The sequence below is a fragment of the Vombatus ursinus genome, unplaced genomic scaffold (assembly GCF_900497805.2).
Source record: "Vombatus ursinus unplaced genomic scaffold, bare-nosed wombat genome assembly UNPS02014798.1, whole genome shotgun sequence".
Lineage (NCBI taxonomy): Eukaryota > Metazoa > Chordata > Mammalia > Diprotodontia > Vombatidae > Vombatus > Vombatus ursinus.
Genome location: NW_020954576.1, coordinates 7,180,754 through 7,198,214, shown reverse-complemented (window position 1 = coordinate 7,198,214; position 17,461 = coordinate 7,180,754). Strand labels below are relative to the sequence as shown.

The window sequence follows — 17,461 nt, the reverse complement described above, 5'->3', positions numbered from 1 at the left end:
CTATATAGCTGATTTTATTCAAGTAGAAGAGATTAACATGAGTAATTTTAAGGGGTGGTATAGCATAGTGGATAAGGGGCACTAGGTGGCACCAGAGTGCCAGGCCTAGAGTCTGGAAGATCTGAGTTCAAATCCAGTCACAGATGCATACTAGCTGTGTGACTCTAGGTAAGTTATTTAACCCTGTTTGCCTCAGTTTCCTCATCTATAAAATGATCTGGAGAAGGAAATGGCAAATCATTCCAGCATCCTTGGCAAGAAAAACACCAAAATGGGCTCACAAAAAGTTGGACATTACTTAAATGACTGAACAACAACATAGGATAGTGGATAGACAGCTAGCCTTAGAGTCAGGAAAATTTAGCTTTGAGTCTGCCCTCTGACCTAAAATGGTTGTGTGACCCTGAACCAGTCATTTCATTTCTCATTGCTACAGGTGACTTTCTAAGACTATAAGTTTCAGAGTAAGTGCCATCCTGCATTAATAAAGGAAATTTCCTCTTTGAGAATTACCTATCCCAACAAAATCACAGATTAGGCGAAAAAATGATTTTTAAAAAATCATTGGTTATAAAACTTTAAGCAAGCATTATATGTAATGGGGATAAGCTAGAAGCATTTCCAATAAGATCAGGGCTGAAACAAGAATGTCCATTATCACCACTGCTGTTCAATATGGTACTAGAAACATTAGCTTTAGCAATAAGAGAAGAAAAAGATATTAAAGGTATTAGAATAGACAAAGAAGAAACAAATCTATCACTCTTTGCAGATGATATGACGATATACTTAGAAAAACCTACAGAATCAAGTAAAAAACTACTTGAAATAATAAACAACATTAGCAAAGTTGCAGGATATAAAATAAACCCACACAAATCATCAGCATTTCTATATATTACCAACAAAGCAAGAGATAGAAAGAGAAATTCCATTTAAAGTTACTGTAGACATTATAAAATATTTAGGAGTCTACCTACAGAAACAAACCCAGGAACTATATGAACACAATTACAAAACACTTTTCACACAAACAAAGTCAGATCTAAATAATTGGAAAAACATCATTTGCTCATGGGTAGGCCGAGTTAATATAATAAAAATGACAATTCTCACCTAAGTTAATTTACTTAATCAGTGCCATATCAATCAAACTACTAAAAATTATTTTATAGAGCTAGAAAAAATAACAAGAAGATTTATTTGGAAGAACAAAAGGTCCAGAATATCAAGGGAACTAATGAAAAGAAATGCTAGGGAAGATGGCCTAGTCATTCCAGATCTTAAATTGTATTATAAAGCAGCAATCATCAAAACTACTTGCTATTGGCTAAGAAATAGAGTGGCGAATCAGTGAAATATGTTAGGTATGCAAGACACAGTAATCAATGACTGTAGTAATATACTGTGTGATAAACCCAAAGACCCCAGCTTTTGGGATAAGAACTCACGATTTGACAAAAACTATTAGGAAAACTGGAAAAGAAAATGGCAGAAACTAGGCATAGACCAACATCTTACACCATATAGCAAAATAAAGTCAAAATGGGTACATGATTTAGCTGTAAAGGCTGATACTACAAGCAAACTGGGAAAGCAAGGAATAGTTTATCTGTGAGATTTATGGAGAATAGAAGAATTTATGGCCAAACAAGAGTTAAAAAACATTATGAAATGCAAAATGGATAGTTTTGATTCCATTAAATTGAAGTTTTTGCACAAGCAAAGCCAATGCATCCAGGATTAGGAGGGAAGCAGAAAACTGGGAAAGAGTTTTTACAACCAGTGTCTCTGATAAAGGCCTAATTTCTAAAATATATAGAGAACTAAGCCAAATTTATAAGAATACACATCATTCCTCAATTGATAAATGGTCAAAGGATATGAACAGGCAGTATCAGGTGAAGAAATTAAAGCTATCTATAGTCATATGAAAAAATGCTCTAAATCACTTTTGATTAGAGAAATGAAAATCAAAACAACTCTGAGGTACCACATCACACCTATCAGATGTGGGAAAATTGGAACATTAATGTATTGCTGGTGGAGTTGTGAATTGATCCAACCATTTTGGAGAGCAATTTGGAACTATGCTCAAAGGGCTATAAAAACGTGCATATCCTTTGACCCAGCAATAGTACTTCTAGGGCTGCATCCCAAAGAGATTATAAAAATGGGAGAAGGACCTACATGTACAAAAATATTTATAGCAGCTCTTTCTGTGGTGGCAAAGAATTGGAAATTGAGAGGATGCCCATCAATTGGGGAATGGCTGAACAAGTTGTCTTATATGAATGTAATAGAATACTACTGTGCTATAAGAAATGATGAGCAAGCAGACTTCAGAAAAACCTGGAAAGACTTGTATGGACTAATGCTGAGTGAAGTGAGCAGAACCAGGAGAACGTTGTACACAGTAATAGCCACGTTGTTCGATGACTAACTTTGATAGACTTAGTTCTTCCTGGCAGTGCAAGAATTTAAGACATCTCCAAAAGTCTCATGATGGAAAATGCTATTCACATCCAAAGAAAGAACTATGGAGTTGGAATGCAGATTGAAGCATACTATTTGCTCTTTTTTCCTTCTGTTTTGTTTTGTTTCTTCTTTCTTGTGGTTCCTCCTATTGATTCTAATTCTTCTTTACAAGATGACTAATGCAAAAATATGTTTAATAGGAATGTATATGTAGAACCTATATCAGATTGAACCCTGTCTTGGGGAGGGAGGTGGGGAGAAAGGGGGAGAAAATTTAAAACTCAAAAGCTTATGGAAGTGATTGTTGAAAATTAAAAATAAATTTTTTTTAAAAAAATCATTAGTTATAATACAATGAAAAGATTAATATAGCAGTCTTGCCCTCCCCCTACACCTTTGTGCATAGATCAGGTATCTTAGGGCCACTGTAAGTTGCCCTCTTCATCAACTTTATCCTTGAAACTCTTGTTTTTAAATCATACTGCCAAAGTGTATTTCTGCTGAAATCTATCTTCAGGATGATTTGCCAATTAGTGCAACTTATGACACATAATTTTTTTTATCATAGACCTGCAAATTCTATAACCCAATTTACCACTTTAGTGCCACTATTACTGAGGCAGCTAGATGGTTCAGTGAATAATGTGGTGGGCCTGGAGGCAGGAAAACCTGAATTCAAATCCAGCCTCAGACACTTACTAGCTGTGTGACTTTGGGCAAGTTACTTAACCTCTGCTAAATCCACTGGAGAAGCAAATGGTAAACCACTCCAGTATATTCGCCAAGGAAACCCCATACAAGGTCATAAAGAGTTGCATACAACTCATCAATCACTGTGACTAGCTATTTCTTATGGGCTCTATTGCTTATATACTGAGGTTAATTCTGGAATGGAATGATGTCCCTTAGCCACAAGACAAGGAAAATGGTGCGTGTATGTACATATGTGTGCATGCATACATATGTGTATACCATATACATATCTCCCCCATATACATACATATGTATATAGATAAATTTATGTATACATATATAACATATATACATGTTTATAGAAATGTCCATATATATTAAAAATGAAAAAAAGCACTAAAGCAGAGCTTGAAAGTCCATTTTCACTGCTCTTCTTCTGAAAAACAAAGGCTTTGTATGGGGAGAAAGAAAGGTAAGAGGAGCCGAGCAGTTTCAAGTTCAGGACAACCTCAGCAAAGAATAAAAGTATGGGGGGAAGAAAAAGTTATCAATTAATCAATAAGCATCTATTAAGTTCCTACTATGTGCCAGGAATTATACTAAGTATTGAGGATACAAAGAAAGGCAAAAACATTGTCTTGTCTTTAAGAACCTTATATTATAATAGAAGAGAGAATATTTATCTTGTATGTGTGTGTGTGTGTGTGTGTGTGTGTGTGTGAAATTACAAGATAAATATAGAAGAGATGGATGTTAACATTAGAGGGAATAATATAACCTCCAATGAGTAACTGTATCGTCTTTATGGTCTTGTCTAGCTCAATTTGTCCCACGATGATAAGCAAGGCCCATGCTACATCTCAGTAACAAATACTTATTGATTAGCAATCACAAAACGTGTTCTCATAAGATTAGCCAATCTCACAGGTCACAGTGATTTCTCCCAACCAAGTTGTGGCCTATGAATGGTCATCTTGATGGTCATCTCAGAATCCCAGCTGGTAAGCCCAGCACACTGAAAGCCTCATGTCTTTGCTCTTTGGTTGAAGGAGTTCTTTTTCTTGTGAAAGATATCCTGCCATTATGTGAATAATTTCACATCTGACAGAAACTGTCTTTGCAAGAAGATATTAATTTGTAGATTGCATAATTGTATCTAATGCAGAGGACTTTCCACTGAAAGAGAATTCAGTATTTTTTTGTGTGTGTGCTTAAACAAAGTTCTTGTTTCCCAATCAGGAGATCATGATTATAAGGCCCCCCTCAGGTACTATTAATGTGAGTATTCAGGGGAGTCCTACTAATCTTTACCAAATTCATACCCACTTCATACACTGAGTATTTTTAAATTAAATGTCCTTATTTGGAGCTTCAGTAAGGTGAGAACCAATAGGATTTGAGTACCCATATTAACTTTCACAAGCTTCTTCTTCCCATTTAAATGATGCCCCCTTATTGTCCCTTCAAGTTTTAGCCATATCTGATAATGAAATGGGCTCAATAATAAGGTGTCACTGGAGGTATTCAAGCAGAGATTGGGTGATCATCTTTCAGGGATGCTGCTGTAGGAATTTTTGCATTTTGTGAGAGATTGAGCTAAAGCATCTCAAAAGTTTCAACTCTAAATTCTATGGTTCTGTGCATATATATAAATTTTCTAGTTCAGTAAAGTTTGCTGTGTTATAGTTTCAACTTGCAAGTAAAATGATCCTTTTTGTCTCTCAACCTTTGCAGCGTTTGGACAGTGATGAGGATTCTCCTTTGGTTACTCTTTCCTTTGCCCTGTGCATCATGGGAAGGCGAGCTCTGGGAACTGCCTCACACAACATGGCCTTCAGGTAACTAGAGAGGAAATGATGGGGATGTCCTTGGCTATTTGGGGCACTTGTGTGGATGCTACATTTTCTCTGCAGACTTTAAGGGAATATTGTGACTATTTCAAGCTGGAGTATGAAGAAGAAGAAAAAAAAAGTAGAGATTTTGCTTTGTTTTTAAAATAGACTTTCTGTCTTGATTAGAAAGCTATTGACTAGATCGGCTTGAAGGATTGGTGATATCTAGATAGGGATATTTACATTGAAGAATATCATATTATTAATAGGTTTTTAGAAAGGTATAATGGATAGAACACTACACCAATAGGCAGAAGAAGTGGGTTCCAATATTGCCTTTAATATTTACAGTTGTGTGAGTCTAGATAAATTGCTTAAGCTCTGTACATCTCATGACCTATAACATCCTTTCCAGTTTCAGATCTTTGACACTATAATCTACCAATTCATAGATGGGTTGAAATCTACATTGGTAAGGAAAATTCTCACACCAGGAGATCTCCCACACTGACAAAATCAGAGATCCCTTATTCATTTGACCATCAGGTTGTTAACAAATGAATTTTTTTCTATATCCAATTTGAGTTTAATAGTTCCCTTCTAATTTAAATCATATTTGAAGATCAAGTGATATTCATTTTCCTTTCCCAGCCCTATCCCCACACTCCACACTCCAAGAGTGCTATTAAAAAAACGGTTTAGAGTGAGTGATCCCAGTAGCTCCATCAACCACTCACATGTGCCCATATTTCCTGGGACTTTATTTCTGGCTTTTTAGATGCCTGAAACACACCAGTCCCCATGTGTCAAGGAAGAGACCAAGTGAAATCTATCATTGGGAAAAAAAAAATAAATGAACACCAGTGAATATGCATATAAATTGCTGGGGATGTATCAAAACAAAGAACATCACTTTACAAAGAGCTAATGGTCTAAAAAGAAAGTAAATGTATCTTGCTATTCACTGAGAAATAATAATAATGATGATAGCTGGCATTCTCTGACTAATGCCAAATGTATACACTCTCTATATATTTACCCTGCTCCCAAACCACTTCCCACTTCTTAACGGGACACAATCATTTCAAGGACTCTTTTTTCAAAGGTAAACAGATGCATTTTAGAGTATTTCACTCTTTTGTTTCATATTTCAAATGCTTTCAAAGACTTCTTTAATATCTTTCTCTTTGAACACCTCATTCAGAATATGTCAGGTCCATGCCACAATTTTCTGAAAAGAGTATCAAACGTATATTAATTTACAATCTTTGTAACTTCCCAGACCCCAAACTCCTTTCCTGGCCACCACTCCCATAGATGTGTTAATTTCTTCTATTTAAATGTAAGCCCCTTAAGGGCAGGGACTATCTCCCTTTTTTGATTAGCACAATGCCTAGCACATAGTAAATACTTAATAAAAAGCTTTTTTTTCATTTATTCACATAATGCTTTCAAAGTTGCAAAGCAATTTATGTAATAAATTGGATATTCACAAAAACTCTGTGAGTGGGTGGGAAGGTGAGGTCTCAGAACTGCTGTGCATAACACAGCCTTCAGGTAACTAGAGGGGAAACAATTAGAATTTTCTGAGCTACTTGGTGGCAGCTGTGTGGATGCCCGACATTGTGTTATCTTCATTGTTTTTGTTGTTGAGTCATTTGTCCAGCTCTTCATGATCCTATTTGGGCTTTTCTTAGCAAGTATACTGAAGTGGGTTTGCTATTTCCTTCTCCATCTCATTTTATAGATGAGGAAACTGAGGCAAGCAGGGTTAAGTGACTTGCCCAGGGTCACATAGCTAGGAAGTGTCTGAGGCTGGATTTGAACTCAGGAGAGTGAGTTTACATGACTCCAGACTGGGTGCTCTATTCACTGTGCCACCTAGCTGCCCTATCTTAATTGTACAGATGAGGAAAATGACACTAGGAAATTAATAAATAGTTCTTTTTTATTTTCAAATTAAAATGGGTATTAAGTCATTCAATTCAATAGATTTTCATTGAATGTCTATTGTATATGATGCATTGTATTAAGCACCAAGGTTACAAACATAAAAATGACACAGTCCATGCCCACAAGGAGCTGACCATCTAGTGGGGGGATTTGACGTACTCATAAATAAAATAAGAGGAAGGTAAGGTCATGAAACATAGATCCAGACAACATACTCTAGGAAAAACTGATGAGGGAGAAGATACTTTCACTGGCATCCAACAGAACAGGAGATGACCCCTAATGCACATACAATTGAAAAAGCAAGTTCTGTAGGCCTCCTAACCAAAATTCTGTGTGTGGTGATACATCCTCTGAGAACCACTGATTTCTGGGAACTAAACTCAGGTTAGACTAGGTAAATTTGCCCTAAGCTACTCAGCAAATATGTTCTCCTGTTGTTTCATGTCCCTGGTTTGTAGGTTTCCCTAATAAAGTACACATTCTTTTCAGGCAAAACATAGTTGTCTCTTTTCTGGGTCCCTATAACTTAGCTGACCACCTTATGTGAATGGAGAAACATGTTGTGTGTGTTTTTTTTTTCCCTCTTCTAAAGTCCTTGCTAAAAGGGATTATAAGTTATCAGCCTGCTATAATTCATTAGTGGCAATCTGTTAGGTGAAAGAAGTTGTAAATTGTGGATTGATAAGCACGCAGGCTAACATCCTGTTATCACTTTATATTGTCATTTCACTCTGGGAAAAGCAGTTGATATGAGTCACTAAGAATAAGGAGGTAATGAAGGATAAGGAAAGCAGTTTTATTTCATCAGCAACCTTTTAAGTCTTGCATCCCAGCACTTCCTGCCTTTCTCTGTATATGAGGAAAACCAAATCTCTTACCTTTAATATGTTCCATTAAGGTACATTGCAGAAACATTCTTTCCCACCATCTTGCAACCTCCCCAAGCCCCAACAAATTAACAAGTATACCAACCTACCAACAGGATAGATCTCTTCTCAGTCTTCACAGACAATATCCCAAGTATGAACAAGTAGGATGATTGTTCAAGATTGTAGGAAGTCATTCACAGATTTCAACATACTGTCTGCTCAGAACATCGCTCTTATTGAAATCATTGACAGATACGAGGTAGTGTAGAAAGGGGCCAATAGTGAAGACTTTGAGTTTTTTGCAGGAAAAAACAATCAGAGAGGCAGCAGAATTCTCCCTGTGGTATTTCAAGTAAGTGGTTAGGACAACAACATAACAAGTCAGCTTTTCATTATTTTAAGGAGTCTTTTTAAAAATTTTATTTTATAACTGCTTCCCGCTTAAAGGTAAACAGATGCATTTTAGAGTATTTCACTCTTTTGTTTCATATCTCAAATGTTTTCAAAGACTTCTTTAATATCTTTCTCTTTGAACACCTCATTCAGAATATGTCAGGTTCGTGCTTTTCATTTCTTGCTCTCCTTTCATTTTCTCTTGATTGAGCAGTATGCTTGCTAGCTACTTCTTCTATTATTTTAAAAATTCTATTTCAATGGTATTTTCCTTATTTTCTTCATTTTCATGTTCTAAAATAAGTCAGTTCCACTTGTTTGTTTCCAAACATTGTGAGGTTTGGAAAGACCTCAAGGTTATTTACAATACTCTGAGGACTTTCAGGGAATGATTAAAATAACTGTGGCTGCTACGGTTTAATGAGAGACCCGTACCATTCTGGAGTCCTATGATGTGGTTTTATTTTTCTCTTTGATTTAAAAAAAGGATGTTCCTTATCTGTTGTTCCTAGACAATACTGTCTACATTTCTTAACCACAGTATCATCTCAGGTAAGGATTCTTAACCTCAGATATGCAGACCCCACTAGATCTCCGGAGAGATTTCAGAGTCCATGAACTTGGATGGGAAAGAAATATACATATTTATTTTTACTAACTTTTGGTTTCCCCCATAATCCCATATAATTTATTTTATGTATTTAAAAGCACTATTCTGAGAAGTCCATAGGCTTCACCAGACTTCTAAAGGGGTCCATAATACACAAAAAAGGTAAAGACTTCCTGACATAAGGCATGTTTTTTATCCACTATCTGACACTAGCAGAAAAAAGAAGAGTCAGACCCGTAATGTTTTTGGAGCATATCCAATGCATCCAGTTTTGATAGTGCTTTACTACAAAGAGTCATTGTCTTTTGGGAAGTTCCAGTCTATGGACCTTGCCTGAAATGCACTTTATGGGAAATAAGTTATATTATGTTCATACACTTAATTTCATATAAAATCAAATGATTTGAGAATACTTAATCCTAGGCATGAATAAGCTGTGTTCTCTAGGTCCACTAAAGTAGACCTCAGAGATTTAGTGATGAAAAACTGGGTCCTCTTATTCCCTACAGCCTTACTACAATGTTATCTCCCCCTACCCCCAGGCATTCCTCAGTAAAATAAGCCACCCATTTACAAAATCTGGAAGGACTAATAAAATGACTCCGAAAGTCATAATAAACCACAAACTGAATGAAAATGAGCAAAGGAGTGTTGCTATTTAAAATACTACTGTGATACTAGAATGTTTTAATGTAGGTGGAAAAAGTGTAGGAATAGTTCTGTGATTCATAAGACAGGGCAAGCCCTTGTTCTAAAGTCTACCAAGTGTGGGGAAAACTGGAAAGAGTAATAAAATTATTTACAAGCACGGAATAATTCTCATGAGAAGTCAAAGGAGTTGGTGTCACTTAGCTTGGAGGTTAAGAAATGACTTGATTATCATTTCCAGATACATGACAGGTTATTTAATAAGTTGGATGCTGCCCACTTTCTGGTCTATAAAGGAAGAAAAAAGCAGATAAATGGTTGTTCTGCAAAAATAAAATCGAGGTTTGTTTGCTTTTCCATCAAGGAAGACTCTATAACGCAAGAAGCTTCTAGCATTTCAATTCAGTTCAACAAATATTTAGATTCTTACTAAGGTGTTAAATTCTAGGGTTATAGAGAAGAAAAATTATACAGTCCATGTGCCCCAGGAACATTCTACTAAGAAAATGAATTGTTTGCCTTTCTTCGCCCTTTGAGATCTTCCAGAAATAGAAGAGAAAAATTAATCAACCTTACATGGTTTAAATAAAGTATTGGTAATTGGAGGTATGTGTGTCAGATGTTGACACATTAGGCTATCTTACCTACAACACTATTTCCCTGAGGATTGCAACTATTCTCCTTCTCTTGACTTGTAGTATGTATTTTCATCAGAAAGAAGAAAAGAATAGTTCCTTTCTGACAGGGAAAGGGGTTCTGGTCATTATAGTGACATTATATAGTGACATTATATAACATTATAGTGGCGACCATTGGGTTCAGAGTATAATAGTCCAAGGTCAAGAGTGTTAGGGGCTGGACAGACAAATAAAAGGGATAAATCAATCCCTGTTGGCAAGGTTTACATTCTAATCAAAGACAAGTATATATAACAATATATGTGGCATAAATATAAAGTGAAAAAATAGAAATATATGCAGAGTCATGAAAAACAAGATAGGGCACTTGCAGCTGGAGGGATCAAGAAAGGTTTCTGGTGGATGATGGTGCCTGAGCTGCATTTGTCTGAAAGGAAGAGTGGGGCTCCCTAAGTTGGGGCTGGAGGCAGAGTATCTTTTTTTTTTTTTTTGGTTTTTGTTAGGCAATGGGGTTAAGTGACTTGCCCAGGGTCACAAGCTAGTAAATGTTATGTGTCTGAGGCTGGATTTGAACTCAGATCCTCCTGACTCCAAGGCCAGGGCTCAGCTCTATCCACTGCGCCACCTAGCTGCCCCTGGAGAAAGAGTATCTTATCTGTTGAGCAAACAACAGTTAGGATTCAAGTTTAGGATTTAGGCTGCTGTCATTAGACTGGACTATGCTTGTCAATGTCCTGTTGGTATCCTAATTAGAGTTAATTCTGAGAGTTAAATGAAGTCAGAATAGCACCAGTTGTATGACTCCTATCTTTCCATAGTAACTCTAACAAATGAGAAAAAGTTGAAAACTGGATTATTATTTGGCTTGACTTTCGCTGGAAGAGGCCTTAGCCATCATGTTCTATCCCCTCATTTTAGAGATGAGGGAACCAAGGCCCAAAGAGATTAAGAGACTTGCCCAGAGTCACACAGCAAGGCAGTGTCAATGAATGGTCTAGTAAATATCTGGTATTATCACTCTAAGGAGAAAACATTTATGGATTGATTTTTTGTACAAAGAGAAACATCTGCAGTTTGTTGATCCACAGTGTGTGGTGAAGGTTATAGGGATAGGAAATTGACTTCCCCAAGTAAGGACCCTCCCTATTAACGTAGGCTGGCACCTCACAACAACCCAAAGTAGTAGGTGCTCTCATTATACAGATGAGGAAATTGAGGCAATTTAAGTGACTTGCCTGAGAAAGAGACTTGCAAAGGTCACACAGTACAAGTCAGAGAGAGAACATGAACTCAGGTCTTCTTGGCTCTAAGGCTGGCATTGTCTGTATTCACTGTATTATGCTCTCTCTTCTGGTGATATTGATCTAAAGAATGGGGAATTCCTGATAACTGGTATCAAGAGAGTGAGTTAAGAGTTTTCCTTCAACAATGAAGGAGCCATAAGACATTTAACTACTGTACCTCAGACTCAGTTTCTTAGTAATTAAGACATTAAAACATATATGCTGGGCATGCTGTTAACCTGAATGGCTAGTTAAAGACAAAAAAAAGGAAAGAAGGAGGGAAGGAAGAAATGAAGAGAAAGAAGAAAGAAAGATGAGAGAAGGGAGGAGGGGAGGGAAAAAGGGAGGAAGGAAGGTGAAAAAATAAAGAAAGAGAGAAAAAAAGTGAAAAAAATAGAGTCTCTGCCCTCAGGGGGCTTATATTCTACCTCTTTTGAGAGTCATTGTTATTTTCACAGAGATATTTTTTAATGAGTTTCTCCTGGGCAGTGAGTTTTCTTTGGTAGTCTTTTTGGCAGGATATGTAGTTTAGTCAGACATGATACATGTGTTTGCTTTGTGCTGTATCTATATGAGATTAGAAATCATTAGTCAGGAGACCTATATTCCAGTCCAAGGTTGCAGATTATATCGTGTCTCAAGAACTGATTTACAGAGATTTATACATGGTTTGCAAGTATCTCATTTACTAATCAGTAAACATGGGTAAACCCAGACTGTAAATCAGACTTAATTGTGTGCATATGTTCTCTAAGCTTTCCATTTAAAGGACTGTGCTAGAGCAGAAGGCTCTCCACAATCTGCAAATGCTTTTCTACATCAGCAGTGTTCAGAAATTAACTAACATGATCAAATCAATCATTGTATTAGCAATCCTATAGAAGGGATGTGAAGAAACCTTTGCACTATTAGGACTCATGAAAACCTGAATCCACACGCTCAGCTCATTGTGGCAGCCCATCACCCCAAACCTGCAATGTCCACCCTCCTTCTCATAGCTCCTACACTGAAAGATAGATGCAAGAGTTACTTGTTTGAACTGGGTCTTCTACCCAGAGTGGATTAAAAAAAAAAAAGATCATAGAAAAACCAAGCTAAAGCTAGGCTTTGGAGAGTGGGCAGCATGGCATTGTGGAAAGAGCAAGGAAAGGAAAACCAGTGGACTTGAGTTCAAATCTCAGGTCACTGCTTATATAACCAGGGCAAGTCCCATAACCTGCCTAGACCTCAGTTTCCTCATATGCAAAGTGAAAGCATTAGATCAGATTATTTTTAAAATCCCCTTCAGTTCTAGATCTTATGTCTGACTTCACCCTAGGGAAGGTTACTGAAGAAGAAAGCAAGGGGTCCAAAGTGCTAGCTTAGCGGTGTGAGCAAAATGCAACTGGGACACCAGTCCTGGGTTGAAGAACTTGGTAAGCAGGAGAAATAGTAAGCAAAGCTGAATCAGAGTAAATGGGCCACAAACCAGACAGAGCTGGACAGAATTCAGAGATATTTAATGGACTGGATCCTAGTGAGGAAGAAGAAATGTGTTGAATGAGGGCAGAGCTAAGATCCCTTTAGCTAAGAGGAAGTACTTTTTCTCTGGCCTGTGCAACTATTCAAATGGGTCACCAGGTATTCCTAAATCTCCAGCATAATACAGAGACTGTTTGCTGGCTAAAATGATATCTTAACAAAGAGAGGGAAGGGTAAGAGACAACAGGGCATATTGAATAAAAAACTGGTATTGGAATAAAGAAACTGCCTCTGATTGTAGGATTCTAGGTTTAGAGATGGAAAGGATCTTAGAGGTCATGTACTCTAGTCCAAGACTCTTGTTTTATAGATAAAGAAACTGAGGTCCAGAGAAGTGACTTTTCTCACTGGTTAACACCAATTTCTTCTAACTCATGAAAGATCACTGGATCCCAAACTTATTCCTTGAGCGCTGAGAAAGAGAAGTAGACTGAGAACAAAGCAGTGCAAAAGAGTACACAACTAAGACAGGAGATATTTGCTCTAGTCCTATCTCTATTACTAACTACTTATACAGCGCTTTGCAAGTCATGTGAACTCTCTGAGCTTCAGTTTCCTCATCCATAAGATGAAAGGGTAGAACTTCATGATTGCTAGGGACCCTAACATCCTTTGCTTCAGTGGTACTGTTCCTTTTAATGAGCTCTTAATTGAGTTGATGTTGTGGCTATGGATTCATTCCTGGGAAGCTAAATAGTACCATTCTAATAGTGTAATATCAAAACAAAAACAATAAAAAACAGCCTTTTCAAGTGAAAAAAAAATGCATGCCCAAGTAGCAGCTATTTATCATTTCCCTATTGCCTCTAGAATAAAATATAAATTCCTATATTTGACATTTAAACCTCTTCCCAATCTGACCCCTTCCTACCTTTCCAAATTTCTTATGCCCCTCTATATGTGCTGCAGTCCTGCCATGCTGGCCTACCTGCTGTTTCATATTCCTTCTCACCTCCCAGCACCCCATGCTGTCCACCATGCCTGAAATACAAGCCCTCCTCAGCTCTCTGCCTCTTGGAATCCCTGATTTCAAGACTAACATAATCACCACCTTCTCCAGGAAACTATTTTGGTGATACCCGCACCACCTTTCCCACCTCCCCTCATACTCAAAACTAGCATATATTCATTACACACATTTAAATAGGATGTCCCAAAAGTATTAATAGGGGCAGTTGGGTGAGCTCCAGGCCTGGAGTCAGAAAGGTCTGAGTTCAAATCCAGCCTCAGACACTTTCTAGCTGTGTGATTCTGGGCAAGTTATTTAACCTTTGTTTACCCTAGTTTCTTTATCTGTAAAATGGGGATAATAATAGCACCTACTACAGGGATGTTGTGAGGATCAAATGAGATAATCATTGTATAATGCTTAGCACAATGACTGGCACCTAGTGAACACTATATAAATGTTATCTATTATTATCATAACCATCGCGATCACTATTGCAATTACTATATTCCATTATGTTGTATATTAATACATTATTAATTATATAGGAAAACATAATTAATACATTTTAATATATTACGTATTGTCCATTCATTTGCACTCACGTCCAACTCTTCTTGACCCCATTTGAGGTTTTCTTGGCAAAGATACTGAAGTGGTGTGCCATTTCCTTCTCCAGCTCGTTTTACAGATGAGGAAACTGAGTCAAATAGGATTAAGTGACCTGCTCAGGGTCACACAACTAGTAAGTGTCTTGGGCCAGATTTGAACTCAGGAAGATGAGTCTTCCTGATTCCAAGCCAGGCATTCTATACACTGCACCATCTAGATTCCCAGCTATTATGTATAATAATATATAAATTATCTATAATTGTTAATGATCATTATCATTATTGTGGATTTTAAGCTTAAAACTGCACTAAAATTTTTGGGCATCTTTTACATATATGGATTGTCTTCCTTAAGTTTCTTGAAGGCTGGAACTCTTTCTCTTTTGTGTTGGTGTCCCCAGCACGTAACACAATGCTGGCACATAGAATTAATCAATCTTATTAAAGAATCACATTCTTTCTAGTGGTTTTTTTGTCTAACAAAAGATTTTGCACATACATGTCTGTTAAGAAGTAGGGCTTTATAGATGTTCACATGCTGCTGGGATATAAATGTTCTTATGTGTTTAAATCTAGCTTTGTTTAATCTTCCTCAAAAGGTTTTAAAATCTTTCTTTAAAGACTGTCTTCTCTTTTCTTTTAAATTTTGCATGGCACCTAATTTAGTGCTCTCCACAACTGAATGTGCTCTTTTCCTGACTGATTGGCAAAGTTAACATCCTGGTTGCCTTTTGTCATTCATGGGGGGAGCTTTCCTTGGCAATATGCTGTCTGCTTGGCCTTGCTTCCCTCAAATGAACTCCGCTTTGTATGGTAGTTTCTTCATCAGCTCTTTACTGGTGTGTGAATGTTTGTGTTTGTATGTGTGTGTGTGTGTGTGTGTGTGTGTGTGTGTGTGTGTATGTGTGTGTGATAGAGGGTGATAGAGGGTGGGGTGGGGAAGAGATAAGAAGTAGTACTATGCAAGGCACACTGGAAAGGTAAAAGAGGAACTTTTTAAAAAAAAATTTTTTTTTTGGGTCTGGACCTGTGATTTCAGCTCCTGAAGCAGAAACTTCCTGTGTCAATTCTGGATTGTAAATGGGCTGTAACTTACTGGCTTAGAGAGATGGTCACATCTTTCTGGCGGGGACAAGACTTGCATCCAGGTTCTTTTGACTTCAGGACTAGACATCAAGCCTCTATATCATAATATCTCTCACCAATTCCATTATTGTGTTTAAATATATATTATATATTTATATGTTTAGACATTACTCTTTGAAAATATATATGTATATCACTTTGAAAACAATAATGTATATAGATATATATGTGTATGAATGTGCATATATATGTATATGTGTATGTATGTGTATTGTATATGTATATGTGTATATGTATACGTATATGTATGTTGTGCGTATGTGTATATATGTGTGTGTGTATGTGTATATATATACATACATACATGTGTGTGTGTGTGTGTGTGTGTGTGTGTGTGTGTGTGTGTGTGTGTGTGTGTGTATATACATATATATATACCTATGGAGATTTAGTTTCTTTCCAGCTTGGAAATTTAAGAGCTTCTATGAGATCCAAATCAGAAATATGTTACCAGTGTCTAGTGACCACTTCTTTCCTCTACCTCACTCCTACCCTCTCTCGCCACATATTTTTTTCATTTCTCCTGAAATAATTAAGAAAATGAAATTAAGGAGAGATTTTCCTTCTCTAGAGAACAAGACAAGTAATATATGCATCATAAAGTTGGAGTGTTTCATCTCTAAGGTGTTGCAGAAAAATTCTATTTTTGTGTTTTCTCCATTTTGCACCATTCCATGTGAGCAGCATTGAGTGGCATGATACATCATTTTCACTGAAAATAGAAACTTCATATAATCTGTTGTTGTTTGGAGGTGGCTTTGGATCAGAGCTCAGCATCTGTGCAAGTCCTGGGTGAAACTTTGTTTTTCTTGGCCCTTGCTAAGCCAAAGTCAAATTTTGTTCCTTTAAAATATAGTTGAGAGAGAAATACACTGGCAGCCTGGAACCCTGTATCCTCATTCTGGCCTCACTTTGGATTAGCAATATCCTCTTTCTGGCCTCACTTTTGATTAGCAATATCCTCTTTCTGGCCTCACTTTTGATTACCTACGGGACCTTGGGCAAACCCATTCATCTTTGCTTGTCATTCCTCCATCCATAAAATGAGAATGGTGTTTTTCTTATGTATACATTTCTATAGCACCATGCCTATAGATCCCTGAATACAGGACTGAATTGAGTCCTTCCTGGAACACAGCCCACCTATCCCCACCCCTTATTCCCCTATTTCCAGGACTTAGCTTTCTCTCAATTCAGTACTTAGTTCTCTTCCATGGGGACAGGGTATATTTTTAAATGCTTTCAGTTGAGGGCTTAGAAAAAAAATCACTGTAAACATTTTAAAAGCCCCCACCCTTGGCCTTAGTCCCTTTCCTTACTAGGAAAGTCAACCAGCATAGATTGTCTTATGCAGCAAATTCACTGTGCCCAGTTGTACCAGAAAACCTTAGGGCCTCACTGCTCCAAGGCAATCCATGGGAGGCTTGTCTGCGTTCTGGAGACACATCCCCTCTCTCACTGAAGTTCAAATGGTCTTCCTTGTCAATAAGGAGCCCTGGTGGCCAGTGCTTCACAGTTTCATTTTCTTCTGTCCACGCTGACCATTGAATGTGGACATCTCTCTCTAAGGAGCTGTGAGGAGAAATTAAGGAGCATAGTACACTTTGCAAATCAATGTTAAAATGGTAATCAGCGGGACCATTTCCCTAATGTGCAGGTCTAAATGCATTGTGTTGAGTCAAGAGACTTGTTCAGTGAGCCAACTCATTAAATCCTTATGAGCCAACCGTCCTCAGAGAGCCCCTTTCATACACATTTTCCTTCACATTCTCTCCCAGTTCAACACTATTAGGGATGATGTTTCTTGTACTTGTCATTTAACTACCTCACTGGG

General features: G+C 37.3%; 1 protein-coding gene across 1 annotated transcript in view; it reads left to right on the top strand.

Annotated features, from left to right (window-relative positions):
* Window positions 1–17,461, top strand: part of LOC114049980 (pecanex-like protein 2) — a 369,169-nt gene that overhangs the window by 328,831 nt on the left and 22,877 nt on the right. Inside the window, exons 28-29 of the mRNA XM_027871475.1 lie at window positions 2,304–2,312; window positions 4,906–5,009. Of these exons, the coding sequence (XP_027727276.1) occupies window positions 2,304–2,312; window positions 4,906–5,009 (113 nt within the window). The remainder of the gene's footprint in view (window positions 1–2,303; window positions 2,313–4,905; window positions 5,010–17,461) is intronic.